The sequence below is a fragment of the Oncorhynchus tshawytscha genome, linkage group LG25 (genome assembly GCF_018296145.1).
Source record: "Oncorhynchus tshawytscha isolate Ot180627B linkage group LG25, Otsh_v2.0, whole genome shotgun sequence".
Taxonomy (NCBI): domain Eukaryota; kingdom Metazoa; phylum Chordata; class Actinopteri; order Salmoniformes; family Salmonidae; genus Oncorhynchus; species Oncorhynchus tshawytscha.
Window position 1 is genome coordinate 34,437,481 of NC_056453.1, and position 16,426 is coordinate 34,453,906.

Genomic DNA, 16,426 nt, shown 5'->3' on the forward strand with positions numbered 1-16,426 from the left:
CAATGTACATTTCCCTAAATTAGTCCCTCATGATACCACTGCATTTCCCACAACACCTGTAAAATCCAAGCATATTTTGCGAAGACATTGTTCCAAGAAAAATACTCATCAAAACTCTCCAGACACTGCAATGATGACAAAAGCGGCATTAGGTTTTGACAAACGAACTCATTCACCCAATCATGCAATTTACGCACTGTTATTCCTGTACTCTGGATATGTTTTTCTGATATTGTGGCTAACAAATAGATTGTTTTCACTCTTTTGATCAGAGTTGTTATTGTGAAGACATCTTTAAAATGAAATGATTTAATGTGTTTTATATGGAAATGAAGCTCCTGCATTATGAATTCATCCTATTTTAGTTAACTTTTAGTCTCTCGTCACAGCCATCGAGCAGCTGATTGGTCCAGTTTTTTTTTAAAATGCTAATGGCTTTGATATATTATGAAGAATATAGATCTTTGATGTATTAAAGACCAAAAAGCATAACATTTTAAAGCACTCTTAGACTTGAAGAGCAAATAAGATGTAACAAATTTGTGTTCAGTGTTTCCCCACACTGAAGTGTACAAACACACTCACACACACACCAACACACACTTACATCTTTTAGTCTTGGACTGAAGACTTATCAACGTCAAGGTACTGGAGTGACGAGTCACCCTTTCGGTCTCTGCCTGGCCCGGCTCCCCACTCAGATTCCCTGACCACTAATTCCCTTCTAGTTCTGTCTCCCCTACCACAAGGACCTTGGACTGTGCCTCAGGACAACCTGGCCTGCCAATTCCTGGCTGTCCCTGTCATTGGAGGCTGCTGAAGGGAGGACGGTTCATAATAATGTCTGGAACGGAGCAAATGGAATGGCATCAAACATGTGTTTGATTTATTTTATACCATTCCACTAAATCTGCTCCAGCCATTACCATGAGCCCTGCCTCCCCAATTAAGCTGCCACCAACCTCCTGTGGTCCCTGTTCACTTGGCCGTGCTGCTGATCCAGTTCTGCTGTTCCGACTGACACTGTGGGCCCCTGACTTGATTTCACAGTTTGTGATACCTTGTCCTGGACCATGCTGATTTCCCCCTTTAATTCAAGTAAAAATCGGTTTGCCATTGCCTTAAAGAGTCCTAAAAGGATGTAATCTCTTCATGTAACCAGTTTTCAAGTTAAATAGTGCAGTACACTGTTTCCACTCTGCCTACCATTTGATTGGGCCCTTGAACGCTTTTGTAAATTTGACCAGTAATCCATGTTGTATGATGCTAACTTTCTTTTCTACTACTTATTTTTGTGAATGAAATGCCCCACTCTTTGTATGAATTTGCCCAGTTTGTTTTCATGGTGGCTATGTGTCTGCTGGCCAGTGTGGTTGTGTTGTTCATTGGTGGTGCTACTTTTAGCAGAGTACATGCTCTTGGTCCTCTCTGGGGAGTGTATGGGGGCAGGGCCTGTTGCAGATTGTGAGGAATGGGGTTGCTCCTTCTCCAATGAACAGAAAGGCTCAAATCTGCTATACAAACGACTATCGCCACCCCGATCCCTACGCCAATTTCCTGACGCAAGCCTTGCCCTTTCATGCGTTTTATCAATGGACGTATGCTGCCCCTGTGTCCCCATGGATGTAGTTCTGTCAGGAAGATTTTGGTGCAGCTCTTCAGTGCTAAAACGAGGGGTTGAGGATAACCCTATATCATCTGCACAGTGGTTCTTGTCCATCTGAAGCATGCTACTCTGTGATGCAACCTTCCTCTCTCTCTCTGGTATTTGTCCCTCTTCGTCTGTGACTATGGTATCAGAGCTACCACCCCTTTTAGGGGAACCCCCTTTAGGGGAACCCTCTTTTTTCTCCGGTATTTTGAGCAATGATCTGATTTGCTTGGTGCTCTTCTTAAGGAAATGAGGTGAACCCAATGCTGTGCTGGTGGACTTGTAAGTGGGCTCTTTGCTGTTCATATCCAGGGCTGCTGCAGACACAGTTCTGTAGGGAGGCTCTTTGCTGTTCATATCAAGGGCTGCTGCAGACACAGTTCTGTAGGGAGGCTCTTGCCAATTAGAAACAGGGGGGCTCTTTGTGTCCACAACGTTTTTGACGTCATAATGAGAGATAGATCTCTGATCCTTGTTCAAATTTGAAGAATATCCTCCATTCTGTGCACCCAATGTTATTCCACCACCATCTGGCTGACTCCTCCCAAAGGCCCTACCGTACATGTGACTGGAGGACTCTTTATTGACTCTGTAGTCACTGTTGGTCTTTGAGTCTGCCACACTGTGTCTTTTGTGCCAGTTGTCTTGAAGGAGCTCAGGGGCTTTCGTTACCAGTCCCTCTTTGGCTCTTCCCAGGCAGGAATAGACCGACTGATATGGGTCTCTTCCTGGACCATAGCCAATGTTATTCCTAGGATCATCCAAAATCTGCAGACTCCGCCTTTTCATTATGTATTCATCTTGTCTCATTCTGTTTTCCATCGATGTCGCTGGATTCCATTGCAATTGCATTGAAGAGTAATACGGTGCATTGTTTGGCTTTGCAGAGGGGTCGACCTGACGTAAGGAAGAGGAAGAGTTGTTTGAGTGACTGTTTGTCTCCGGTTTCTCTGGAATAGTGGACTTGAAAACAAGGGATGACCTAAGTCTGGAAGGAATCAATGAGCTAGTTTTGTTTTCCTGAGCTTCATACTGGTCCAGATAGTCAAAGGATTCCCCAATAGGATCATCAGTGTTATTGAGGTAAGACTCTATCCTATATGTGCGCAAGAAGGACTTAGCCGTGTTCTTCAAAGTTGGCATGTTCCGCTGCATAGAGCGGACTTGTTTGTCATTCCCGTGGTAGGACTGGCGAAAATTGCGACCTCTGATTATCTGTGCCCCCTGAGAATGGTCTTCCAAAGCATTGGTAAAGTGGCTTCTTCCAGGAGCGCAGTGATTACCTCCATCCCCAGCCACGTTCCAGTTGCTTGCCCCATACCTTGTGTTGTGTGGAACATATGGGACTTCTTGTCTCTCCCCAGCATAACTGTGCCTTTTCAGGAAGTTCACAGTCTCTGCAGACTGGAACTGATGGATGCGGTTTTGCACACTCTCGCCGTGGTTGATCATGGGTCTGTGTTCAAATGGCTCCTTGTCATAAAGTCTCTCCTCCATCTCTCCCATATGGCTCGTCATGCCCGTCTGTCTCTCACAGGCTTTCCTGTACACTGTGTCCAGGGTATGTCTCAACTGGTCCTTCCTCTCAAAGGCTTGTCTGGATTCAGAAGCATACTTTGCCTGAGCATGTCTTCCATTCCGTTCTAGTAGCACAGTCTCGGGAGGGGTGAGAACTGCTGGCACGAAAGAACGGGCGAAGAGCGTTCTAAACTCCTCGTCATAGGACTCCACCAGCTGGCCTGTTATGACCTGCACCATACTCAGGTTGATTTTCTCATAGGACCACATGAAGCTGGGCAGAGAAGAATAAACAGAGAGCAGCAATTACTTCAGTGAAAATGAAATAACAGCCATTTTTATCTCAGTCAACTGCACATGGTCAACTGAGGTAGACAGTTTCACAATATCAGTAAATTGTTGAAGATGTATCGAAGATAAGCCATCAGGCTGTCTAAAGTTTTAAAAATTAATAAAAAAGTAATATTGCCTTATCTGTTACCCATAGGTATTCTAGGAATTTATCAGCCCCTACCTCATAAAAATGCCGTTTTTGAAAAGTTAACCCTTTTCGATTTTTTAGCCCAATCTTAAATGTTTTCTTATTTCGAAAGAAGTTCTGTCTTCCATATAGAGTTGAAATACAGGATCTGCACACAGCCCTGTCATGTAACATTTTGGAACATAACTTTTTCCTAAAAACTTTGTCCAAGTTTTCATTCTCATTTTCCATTCATTGTGTTTACTTCACAGATGTAAGAAAAGAATTATGATTGGGGTAAATATTCAGAAAACCATCCCTTTAAGCCTTACCCTTATCGTGTTCAAATAGTCACTGTTAAAATGCAAAGAAAGAACATGATAATGACTCAATAAAGTGCCTTTCATTTATATCTAAAGAACATGATAATGACTCAATAAAGTGCCTTTCATTTATATCTAAAGAACATTTTAATCAATATTGGAAAAGCCTTTTTCTGAGCTGCTAGATTATCATACAGTAACGATAGTGTACTTGCTATCCGGATTCCTTGGGACGTCCCAGCTCTGACGTCACCCCCATTGAAGTTGATATGGTTAAGGTTAGGGTAAGAGTAGGGGTTAAGGTTAGGCTTTAGGGTAGGGACGTCCCAAGGAACCTGGATTGCATTAACAGTAACAATAGGATCTGGTTATTGGACATTTCTTCTCCCTGAGCTCCTAGCTCCATTTACCTGTATGATCCATACACCACTGTTTGGCAGTCCACCAACAGAAACCTCTGCTCCATTGCTCCATGAAATGTAGATCCTGAACGACAGAGGTAATCCTGACCCTTCACTATGCGTACTCTCATGTTCTGTAGACCAAGAGAGTCAGTGGAATGTTACCAAGACCATTCTATGGTAACATATCGCTTTATGCAAAGCCTGAATATATATATATATATATATATATATATATATATATATATATATATATATATATATATAAAGAAAATGTTTATTGTCACATACACCAGATAGGGGCAGTGTAATGTGTTGTTTTATAGGGTCAGCCATAGTAGTACAGCACCCCTGGAGCAAATTAGGATTAAGTGCCTCGCTCAAGGGCACATCGACAGATTTTTCACTTTGTCTGCTCGGGTATTCAAACCAGCAACCTTTCGGTTACTGGCCCAACACTCTAAATGCTAGACTAACTGTCGCCCTTTTGTGAATATACTTAAAGGGTGTGGTTGCTGCGTGCTAAATACCTCATCCCTCAGGTAATAAATACAGTTAACTGCCAAAATAAAGGAAACACCAACATAAAGTGTCTTAATAGTGCGTTGGGCCACTGCATAGATTCATACCTCTGGTAATAACTACCTCGCCCTTTAAACTGCCTCACCCTGCAAAAACAGGAGGAGTGAGACTTTGACATCTTCAGTCTGTCATTTTGAGGACCTACTGTCAGTGGTTGAATCAATACTGTTTATACGATGAGAGGATGATCAGTCGATGCATATAGATCTCTACCTGCATATGTTACCATTGTAACAGAGGATCTGAACTTACCCTAAGTTTTGGGATTTGGATGTCTTGATTCTCAACCATTAAGAGAAAGCTTTGCAGATGAAATTCATCCAGAAGCACATAAACTGGAATTCCTCTGGTGGAGGCATCAACCACCTCTTTGAATATATCCACATCTGTAAAAATGTCCATTACAATTGCAATAACCTGTAGGGAATGAAGGGACATTAACACAAATTAGAACCAGAAGTACAGAAAAACATGATGATTTATGAAAATGATTTGTATACCATTACATACTATACTAAACTCCGCAACAACAAAAAACTGTCCTCTCACTGTCAACTGCGCTGGATGGCGCCAGGCTGACCTGCATTACACACTCCTGCCACCATAATTTACGCACACCTGCCTTCCCTCGTCATGCGCATCAGCGATATTGGACTCACCTGGACTCACTCAATCACCTGTTTATTACCTCCCCTATATTTGTCAGTTCCCCAGCTCTGTTCCCTGCTGCTGCATTGTTTGTCATATGTCCATGTTACCCGTGTGCTGGCGCTGTTCCTGTATTGTTCTATGTCTGTTCCCGAATAAATGTCTAACTGCCCATATCTGTTCCTCCTGTCCAGCGTCGGTCCTTACAGGGGGGTCAAAATCAAAATTAACAGTCAGTATCTGGTGTGGCCACCAGCTGCATTAAGTACTGCAGTGCATCTCCTCCTCATGGACTGCACCAGATTTGCCAGTTCTTGCTGTGAGATGTTACCCCACTCTTCCACCAAGGCACCTGTAAGTTCTTGGACATTTCTGGGGGGAATGGCCCTAGCCCTCACCCTCCGATCCAACAGGTCCCAGACGTGCTCAATGGGATTGAGATCCGGGCTCTTCACTGACCATGGCAGAACAATGACATTCCTGTCCTGCAGGAAATCAAGTACAGAACGAGCACTATGGCTGGTGGCATTGTCATTTTGGAACAGTACCACATGAGGGAGGAGGATGTCTTCCCCGTAACGCACAGCATTGAGATTGCCTGCAAGGACAACAAGCTCTGTCCGATGATGCTGTGACACATCGTCCCAGACCATGACGGACCCTCCACCTACAAATCGATCCCGCTTCAGAGTACAGGGCTCGGTGTAAAGCTCATTCCTTCGAAGATAAACGCAAATCCGCACATCAACCCTGGTGAGACAAAACCGTGACTCGTCAGTGAAGAGCACTTTTTGCCAGTCCTGTCTGGTCCAGCGAAGGTGGGTTTGTGCCCATAGGTGACGTTGTTGCCAGTGATGTCTGGTGAGGACCTGCCTTACAGCAGGCCTACAAGCCCTCATTCCAGCCTCTCTCAGCCTATTGCGGACAGTCTGAGCACTGATGGAGGGATTGTGCATTCCTGGTGTAACTCGGGCAGTAGTTGTTGCCATCCTGTCTCTGTCCCGCAGATGTGATGTTCGGATGTACCGATCCTGTGCAGGTGTTGTTACACATGGTCTGCCACTGCGAGGATGATCAGCTATCCGTCCTGTCTCCCTGTAGTGCTGTCTTAGGAATCTCACAGTACGGACATTGCAATTTATTGCCCTGGCCACATCTGCAGTCCTCATGCCTCCTTGCACCATGCCTAAGGCATGTTCATGCAGATGAGCAGGGACCCTGGGCACCTTTCTTTTGGTGTTATTCAGACTCAGTAGAAAGGCCTCTTTAGTGTCCTAAGTTTTCATAACTCTAACCTTATTTGCCTACCGTCTGTAAGCTGTTAGTGTCTTAACAACCGTTCCACGGGTGCATGTTCATTAATTGTTTATGGTTCATTGAAGAAGCATGTGAAACAATGTTTCAACCCTTTACAATGAAGATCTGTGAAGTTATTTGGATTTTTACTAATTATCTTTGAAAGACAGGGTCCTGAAAAAGGAACGTCTTTTTTTTCCTGAGTTTATTATATATTATCAACTGGGTGTGTCAAGCCTTGAATGCTGATTGGCTGACAGCCGTGGTATATCAGACCGTATACTACAGGTTTGACAAACATTCAAATGTACTGCTCTAATTACATTGGTAACATCGCGCCTAAGAACAGCCCTTAGCCGTGGTATATTGGCCATATACCACACCCCCTCGGGCATTATTGCTTAAGAACAACACCGCGGTGCTGATGGAGTGTTATTTAGAGTATGAGGCATTACTGTAAGCTCAGGAAATCTGTCTGATTTGGAGACTGTGATGCCAAGAAAAGTACAGGTGACAAAAATGGTACTTCAGGAGCTCATAAGATGGTGGTTAAGGCTGTGTGATATTGTCATCCTTCCATATGTGTTATACTAGGATCTGTCTCTGACAGGTCGCAGCTTTCCATTTATCCATTTGTGGGTAATCGGAACTGCACTGTGTGGTGACATAATGGATACTACCTGATGACCAAGACCTATTACAGTTAGGTAAAAACATGTAGTTTCATGTCACTAAAAGTACCTTTAAAATGCACCCTTTTACAGTCAGGATGCAACCTGACCATCACAACAACAACAGAAACACACTCAGCATATTGCAATATATATGCCATATATCTAGGTAAAATATGTTTACTAATTAGACCACTCCGCCACCTGGGCCCCCAAATATGTTAACTTTTAAGCAAATGTCATACTGTGTTGACTCTTCCTTTTTTGCTAGTGTTATCTATACTGTATAGTATCTCAAGAGGTAACTGGTAACTTAGTAAGTGTGTGGTTACAAGGGCACGGACACTGTGTTTACCATATTTACTGTGACAAGTAGGACTTGGTTTGACACATAGATGGAAGATTTACCTAAATACACACCAGACTCCTCTGGCTAATACACTATACATGTATATACAAAAGTATGCGGACACCCATTCAAATGAGTGGATATGGCTATTTCAGCCCCATTGTTGCTGAGAGGTGTATAAAATCGAGTACCAGTCATGGAATCGCCATAAACAAACATTGGCAGTAGAATGGTCTTACTGAAGATCTCAGTGACTTTCAATGTGACACAGCCATAGGATGCCACCTTTCCAACAAGTCAGTTCATCAAATGAATGCCCTACTAAAGCTGCCCCGGTCAACTGTAAGTGCTGTTATGTTGAAGTGGAAACATCTAGGAGTAACAACGGCTCAGCCACGAAGTGGTAGGCCACACAAGCTCACAGGATGGGACCGCCGAGTGCTGAAGCGTGCAGAGCATAAAAATCGTCTGTCCTCAGTTGCAACACTCACTACCGAGTTCCAAACTGCCTCTGGAAGCAACGTCAGCACAATAACTGTTCGTTGGGAGCTTCATGAAATGGGTTTCCTTGGCAGAGCAGTCACACACAAGCCTAAGTGCCCAATGCACAATGCCAAGCGTTGGCTGGAGTGGTGTAAAGCTCGCAGCAATTGGACTGAAGCAGTGGAAACGCTTTCTCCAGAATGATCAATTACGTTTCACCATCTGGCAGTCCGACGGAGGAATCTGGGTTTGGCAGATGCCAGGAGAACGCTACCTGGCTGAATGCATAGTACCAACTGTACATTTAGTTGAAGGAAGAATAATGGTTTGTCGAGATCGTTGTGGAAGAATTTGACTGGCCTGCACAGAGCCCTGACCTCAACCCCATCTACCACTTTGGGGACGAATTGGAACGCCGACTGCGAGCCCGGCCTAATCACCCAACATCAGTGCCCGACCTCACTAATGCATGTGGCTGAATGGAAGCAAGTCCCTGCAGCAATGTTCCAACATCTAGAGGAAAGCCTTCCCAGAAGAGTGGAGGCTGTTATAGCAGCAAAGAGGGAGCCAATTCCATATTAATGCCCATGATTTTGGAATGAGATGTTCATGTACTTGGAATACTTGCAGACTAAATCACATGAGAAACTACAGTAAAACTATAGCTTGAGTGTTCTAACCCATCCTTGACCGAAGCAGATGAAGCAGCAAATATAATGATCAGGGGTTTGGCATTGCATAGCCAACAGATTATACGACTGCATGATAGGATTCAAAGTACACTCTCAGAATAAAGGGTACAATTAGGCCAAAGTACAGTAGATCAAAATCCTCTGAATTTGCTACACTGGTGTCAGAAGGTGTATGGCGGAAAGGCGTGTACACGTGAGTGACTTGGCATAGAGAAGAGGTACATTTTTGCCACTTAAAATTATCAAATGTCTTTGTCACTGTGGTGGTACCTTTTGGCTCTTTTGAGGTATGTACTGCAAGGGTACTTTTATGTACTTGTAACTAATGGTACAATGGATGTACCTTACAGGGTAGCACTACATTGACAATCATTTGTACTCCTTTAAGTACAATGCAGTACTTTTTTTTCTGAGAGTGTATTTGTGACTGCTACGATGAAAGGTTTTCAGGAACATCTTTTGATGATTCCAGTTCCTGTATAACCGGTTCTTTCTTTGAACACAGCATTGACAGATCTCTTGCATGACAGCTGCAGGCAATCCATGATCTGTGTACTGTCCTGCTGTCCTGCTGTCCTGCTGTCCTGCTGTCCTGCTGTGCAACGTAAGGTAAAAGTCTATTGATCTTTACATTTCTATTTCTGGTAATGGTAGTCTGAAAATGTCTTGTGAATCACTCAGAGAACAAGGTTAGAAGCAGGATAATCTGTACTTGGCTTCATCTCAGGATTTGATCCACAACTGCGAGAGTTACCTCACATTCAAGGATACTGGGTGAGTTTTCAATGCAGTGGCACCTATACTTTTACTCATGAAGGTACATTGTAAAAAATATATATATTTTATAGACCCATCATGACACCACCTCAGACACACCTGTCTCATGAAAAGGAACTATGTGGGTGTAATTCTGCCCTGGGAGAAAAGGGAGTTGTGCTGTAAATCATTTTATCCTGGACTAGTTTCAATTTGTGATTCAGGAGCTATCACGTTCACACAAAGAGACAGTCACAGTTGAAGAACAGACATTATTGTATAAACTATATAGTATATGCTATACTATTTTACTATAATAACAATAATAATAATAATAATAAATTTTTTTAAAAGAAGCAGCAGCTTTTAAAAAAGACAACTATTGTAATTTGTATTCCATAAACTCCATTAGCTCCATAAGCATTGCCATTGTTGTTGACACAATGCATTGCAAGATTACCTGTCTGGCATCCTGAATGTGTTTCCGGATCACCTCTTTGATGGTGGGTCTGTTTAGTCTGGGTGGATGGAAGAACAGATTTATATTGGTTTGCAGTCTATCAGGCATGACCTCCGGCCACCCTAACTCCAAGTCAGGTGTTGCTATGTCGGAGTCCACAGGCCAGTACGTTCCAGTTGAAGACTTGCTGGCCGCAGCGTCCGGACCTGGGCCATCAATTTCTTCTGTGTGGTTGCTAGGCAATGGCTGTGAGGCGTTTGTAGTGATGAAGTGGATTTCATCTTCCGAGAGGAAGCTCCCTATCCGCTCGGACTTGAGGAACTCCTGGTAGCTCTCTCTGCCGTCATTCACCAGGGAATCAATGGCAAGGCGATAGGCCTCCTTATAGTGGGGCTGAATGTAATCTTCAGGCTTCAACTCTTCCTTCAAGGAGGACAGCAGGGAGAGTTGTTGGGAATCCATCATAAGGGTGGCTTAGTGCGTTCTGTTACAGATGGTGGATGCTTGAAGTCAAAGAGACAAGAAGCAAGGCATTAGAAAAACAATCTGATAGAGAGTGTCTTCCTTTCAATAAATTATGCGTTTTCACTGAAAATACATTTTGGCATTTCCCAGGTCATGTTTGTCCAACTTCTAGGAAGATTTTAATGCACTTAACCCCAAGATTTCCCCAAGTTTTCACCATCATTGTAAAGCTTTGGGACATCAACCCTGTGACACTCATCTTTTCCCATTGAATGCAATGTATTGACAGAAGCATCAATTGGTAGAAGTTTCTCTTTTCCCATTGACTGCAATGTTTTTGACATAAGCGTCAAGCCTTTGGCACTCATCTTTTCCCATTGAATGCAATGTTTTGACAGAAGCATCAATTGGTTGATCCTTATCTTTTCTCATTGGCACCGCAAATCCTGGTGGGAGCATAGCCAGTATACATAAGCATCAATTTGTTGATGCGTAACTTTTTGCAAAAACGTGACAGGATGACGTTTTAATAATGGACTAACATATTATATTATGCATCCTGCATTTTGCAGGATGAAAAGCAACAACATGTGTTTTCTACTATTGTTCAAAGTTAAATAAATCCACCAGCCAATTGGGGTGTAAATCAGGGCAGACCCCATCTAACAGAAGTATCTTAAATGTAATTTGATAGCTCGAGGTAAGGTGAAAATCAGATGTTGTCAAATAAACACCTTTAATAATTTAATTACCCCCACCCTTTGATGTCTATATACAGGCTGGAGTCGAGTTGGAATGTTTGTATGTCTCAGTTCTCAATTAGGGAGCCCTGCCATGCTCTACATCAATGCTTAACAACAGCTGGGGTTAAAGGTATAGTTAGCAATTTTGACAATGGATACCATTTTTATGTCTCTGTGCTCAGTATGCAGAAAGTTCGAAGGAATTTTGAGAGCTAGTGCTAACTAGCTTAGCGCAAAGACTGGAAGTCTTCGGGTACAGATAGTATTTGTACTAACTAGTTATCATGAAATTACATCCCTTGAATGGTATTCACGAGTTCATCTCTCTGGAGAAGGTAATAAAGGTCTTCATTGCCAAAATCCAGAACTATTCCTTTAAGATATCATTTAAACCCAGATGTCATGAAGCATTATTCCACAGGTGGGTCTAATCCTGAATGCTGATTGGTTAAAAGCTCATTCCAGTCGGTGTCTATTAACAGCGGCTAAATCTATGCCGTTAAAATGCCTATTTACTCTGTTCCGTCTGACCCCACAATCCACTGTCTCATCAGCCCAGGCAAGGAAGTTATAAACTTCATCTCCTAAATAAAAAGCATCTAGACATTTCTTTTAAACATTTCGTTTTCAACAGAGGAGATTTGTATTAACCTTACTGTCTGTCTCGCCGACATTGTTTCAATATTCAAATTCGATCTCCAACTGTCCCATAATAATGAACGTGTTGGGGTCAGGAGTCTGGACGAGAGAGAGAGGCAGGCAGCGTTTTTCAGCCAGTCAAAATCATGAATCAGCTGACATCATTGTTATAGATACAGTGGGGCAAAAAAGTATTTAGTCAGCCACCAATTGTGCAAGTTCTCCCACTTAAAAAGATGAGAGAGGCCTGTAATTTTCATCATATGTACAGAAATCTTGCTTGTTTGTAGGTGACCAAATACTTATTTTTCACCATAATTTGCAAATAAATTCATTAAAAATCTTACAATGTGATTTTCAGGATTTTTTTTCCTCTCATTTTGTCTGTCATAGTTGAAGTATACCTATGATGAAAATTACAGTCCTCTCTCATCTTTTTAAGTGGGAGAACGTGCACAATTGGTGGCTGACTAAATACTTTTTTGCCCCTCTGTATATACACAGAAATGTCAATTGAAAAAAGGTAAAACGAAACGAAGTGCAGCTTGTTTGCAGTCTTTCCAGCTTCAGTTTGAAGTGATTGTGTTAGCTGTGTTGTTGGCTAGCTCCTCTGAATAACAGTGATTGTGTTAGCTGTGTTGTTGGCTAGCTCCTCTGAACAACAGTGTCCTGATGAGAGAGCACATATTCTATGCCAGATGAAATCGTGCCTCATTAGCTCATTGTTATGGATGTATCCAAATAAATGTCACTACAAAACAGCTTAAACAAATGCAGCTACTGTTGTTATTCTGTCTGCACTGTTTGATGTGACTGTAAGTTAGCCATAGTTGGCTAGCTAGCAAGGGATAAGAACGTTGCCAGCCAGTATGGCAATGGAACATTTAGAACGAACATCCATAGATACAGAACAAAAAGACTGAATGGCTGGGTTGAGTCTCTGGCAACCGAACAAATAGAACAAACAACCAGCCGGCTTGGGTAGCAACCCTAGATTTGTTTCGGGGCTATATCTTGTAGAAGGATGAAATAGTATGAATAAATCATCAATATGTTTTTAATGAAAATATGTCAATCATTATTTTAATATGTTGGTAAGCTGTTGTATAAAAAGTGATAATGCTCTCAAAGGCGGTGTTTCGAGGATATATTGGCACAACACCTGTGACAACATATCCTCCAAACACGGGTTCTCGGGCATCATCACTTAATTGATGTAGAGCATGGCAGGGTTCTGTAATTGAGAACTGAGAAATACAATCATTCCAACTCAGCTCCAGCCTGTATATAGACATCAAAGGGTGGGGGTAATGAAATTATTAAAGGTGTTTATTTGACAACATCTGATTTTCACCTTACCTCGAGCTGTCAAATTACATTTAAGATACTTTGGTTACTTGGGTGGTGCACTGTTTACACCAAAATTGTCTGGTGGATTCAATTAACCTTGAACGAGCGTTGAAAACAAAATGCAGGGAGCATAATATGACATGTCTTTTAAGGCTTATCAAGTAGTTAAACAAAATAAACACTAAACCTGACACCTATAACCTAAATGAAACAGCTGTACCAAATCAGCATACTAATGAGCCACTAAACCTATCCCTAACCTTAACCACACTGCTAACCCTAATGCCTAACCCTAAATTAAGACCAAAAAGCACATTTTTGTTTTCAGGAATTTTTACAATATAGCCAGTTTGTCTTTGCAGTTGTCCTATCTAGTGTAAATCGTTCAGTTCTAACTCCAGAACAAGACTCACCATGACAATAAACGTCAACCTGCCTAATGGGGACTTTAAGGTTAATACATAGGCGACAGACAGTTAGTGCTTTCATCGTAAGGTAGCTAGGTGGCACAACCATATATCACAGTCATTTTAAGGGTGGTAGGTAGCCTAGCAGTTAAGAGCATTGGGCCAGTAACCAAAAGGGTGCTGGTTTGAATCCCAGAGCCGACTAGGTTGAAAAGAGCAAGGCACTTAACCCTAAGATAAGAGCGGCTGTTAAATGACGTACAAGTACAATTTCTCCTCAAAGTAGCCATCAGCAAAGACAGTGCTAGTAACAAAAGACAAGTGTTTCCTTGATTTTTGAAAGAATCTCTTAATTGTTATGAGAAAATATTTAGATGAATAGGGATGATGCGTATTGTTATGCATAGTGGTATGCATATTGGTATGTATATTTTTATGCTTATTGCTATGCTTATTGTTACGCTTATTAGTCCATATGTCTATTGTCTTTCATTAGTCTATTTAATTATTTTAAACCATACTGTACATTCCGTATCACAACAGTCTAATGTTAAACTCTATAGTAGTTACTTACATTAAAAGTGTGAGTTATAGAAAGATCCTGTTGTAGTTTCCTAATAAATTCCAGTACTGCATTTTCCAATGTATTCTTCTGACTGTTTAGACGTATTGGAGCAAAAGCTGATGTCTGCCAACTGAAGTAACAAAGACAAGGAGGTGTCTCAACATGAGAAGCACTCTGTGGATGGAGGGTGTGGATTCCAGTTTTCTCATGCAAACAGCACCGGCTTCAAACTTGCTCACGGGCCAAGAGCTGCCATAAACCTGTTTCGGATAGGAGCCACACCCCTTTCTTCTTCAAGCGTTCAAAGTTCAATTATGGTGTGTAGACAATGGAGGTTTTGATAGTCAGTTATCGTTTCAGGCAAATTTAAAGGCTTTGCACTTTTTACATATAATATGGTAATATGTAATTATCTTTAACACTACTTGTTAACTTATTTGATGACACTTACTTATCATAAGTATTCACACCCCCTTGGATTTCTTCACATTCCATTGTGACAAAGTGGGATTCAAATGTATATAATTGTCATTTTTTGAAAATGATCTACACAAAATATTCTGTAATGTCTAAATGGAAGATTGTTGTAATAAAAAAAAGATTAATGGCAAATAAAAGACCAATTCACCTTGATTTAACCCCCGCCCCCTCCCCGAGTCAATGTTATGTTAGAAACAACTTTGGCAGTGATTACAGTTGTGAGTCATCTTGCGTAAGTCTCTAAGAGCTCTGCACACCTGGATTGTGCAATATTTGCCCATTATTCTTTTCAAAATTCTTCAAGCTCTGTCAAGGTTTTGGTGACAATGGCTAGACAGCCATTTTAAAGTCTTGCCATAGATTTTCAAGTAGATTTAAGTCAAAACTGTAACTTGGCAACTAAGCGACACTCACTGTCTTCTTGGTAAACAACTCCAGTGTACATTTGGCCTTGTGTTGTAGGTTGTTGTCCTGCTGAAAAGTGTATTCTACCTCCGAGTGTCTTGTGTATAGCAGACTAAAGCAGGTTTTCCTCTAGGATTTTGTCTGCTTAGCTCCATCCTGTTTCTTTTTATCCTGGAAAACTCCCCAGTCTTTGCTGATGTCAACCATACCCATACCATGATGCAGCCACCACCATGCTTGAAAATAAGGAGGCAGTTACTCAGTGATATGTCCCAAACATAAGGCTTTGCATTTAGGTCAATGTGCCATGTGTTTTTTTGTTTGTTGCCTTGTTGCATGTAGGATGCATGTTTTTGTATTCTTATTTTCAATCTGTCATTAAGGTCATTATTGTGGAGTCACTGCAGTGTTGTTGATAAAAACCATGCTCTCATTAAGGTCATTAATTGTGGAGTCACTGCAGTGTTGTTGATAAAAAACATGCTCTCATTAAGGTCATTATTGTGGAGGCACTGCAATGTTGTTGATAAAAACCATGCCTTAAAAATACATATTTGATTGCCATTTGTGTTTGCCTCTACACTCTGCCTGCTCAAACCAGATCCAAAAGTACCTGTCAATTTCCCACCATTCAACAATGATATACCAGTAGGCTACTATTATCAGGTTTATACTGTAGCAGTGGTACCCTGTGATGCATGTGGAGTCTGGAGCAATCCAACAGATTGTGAACCAATTACATATTTCTGTGTGGTTGTCAACAAGCCAATTGGGCCTGGGCATTCTTTATTAAGTCAACAGAGGGTTATTTTACAATGCTCCCTCAAATTTCAATTAATATTTTTATTTTTTATTTTTATTTCACCTTTATTTAATCAGGTAGGCCAGTTGAGGACAAGTACTCATTTACAATTGCAAACTGGTCAAGATAAAGCATAGCAGTGCGACAAAAACAACAACACAGAGTTACACATACACAAACGATCAGTCAATAACACAAAATAAAATAAAAATAGAAAGATCTATGTACAGTGTGTGCAAATGTAGAAGAGTAGGGAGGTAAAGGCAATAAATAGGCCATA

At 41.6% G+C, this 16,426-nt stretch overlaps 1 protein-coding gene and 1 long non-coding RNA gene across 3 annotated transcripts; one reads left to right on the forward strand and one right to left on the reverse strand.

Moving 5' to 3' along the window:
* Positions 1 to 1,088: 1,088 nt before the first annotated feature.
* On the reverse strand, positions 1,089 to 14,619 carry fam83b (family with sequence similarity 83 member B). Its single transcript, XM_024388303.2, has 5 exons — positions 14,469 to 14,619; positions 10,291 to 10,793; positions 5,188 to 5,352; positions 4,363 to 4,487; positions 1,089 to 3,443 (listed from the first exon to the last, which is right to left on the reverse strand). Exons 2-5 carry the CDS (start codon positions 10,753 to 10,755, stop codon positions 1,283 to 1,285), a joined length of 2,916 nt encoding a protein of 971 aa, XP_024244071.2. The 5' UTR covers positions 10,756 to 10,793; positions 14,469 to 14,619; the 3' UTR covers positions 1,089 to 1,282.
* Positions 9,186 to 15,097, forward strand: LOC112224633. Of its 2 annotated transcripts, none has more exons than XR_002949479.2 (4): positions 9,186 to 9,292; positions 9,580 to 9,683; positions 9,802 to 9,848; positions 14,559 to 15,097. It is a non-coding gene; the product is annotated as an uncharacterized LOC112224633 (long non-coding RNA). The 2 variants fall into 2 exon arrangements; XR_002949480.1 differs by having other exon boundaries at positions 9,226 to 9,267.
* The last annotated feature ends 1,329 nt before the right edge of the window (positions 15,098 to 16,426 follow it).

Bases quoted from the DNA above. Each gene is read 5' to 3' on its own strand.
- fam83b (XM_024388303.2), bottom strand. From the start codon at position 10,755: ATGATGGATTCCCAACAACTCTCCCTGCTGTCCTCCTTGAAGGAAGAG. The intron at 5,353-10,290 runs GTAATCTTGCAA...CATTCCCTACAG, and splicing joins ACATTCAGGATGCCAGACAG to GTTATTGCAATTGTAATGGA. The intron at 4,488-5,187 runs GTAAGTTCAGAT...CTTGGTCTACAG, and splicing joins TCCAAATCCCAAAACTTAGG to AACATGAGAGTACGCATAGT.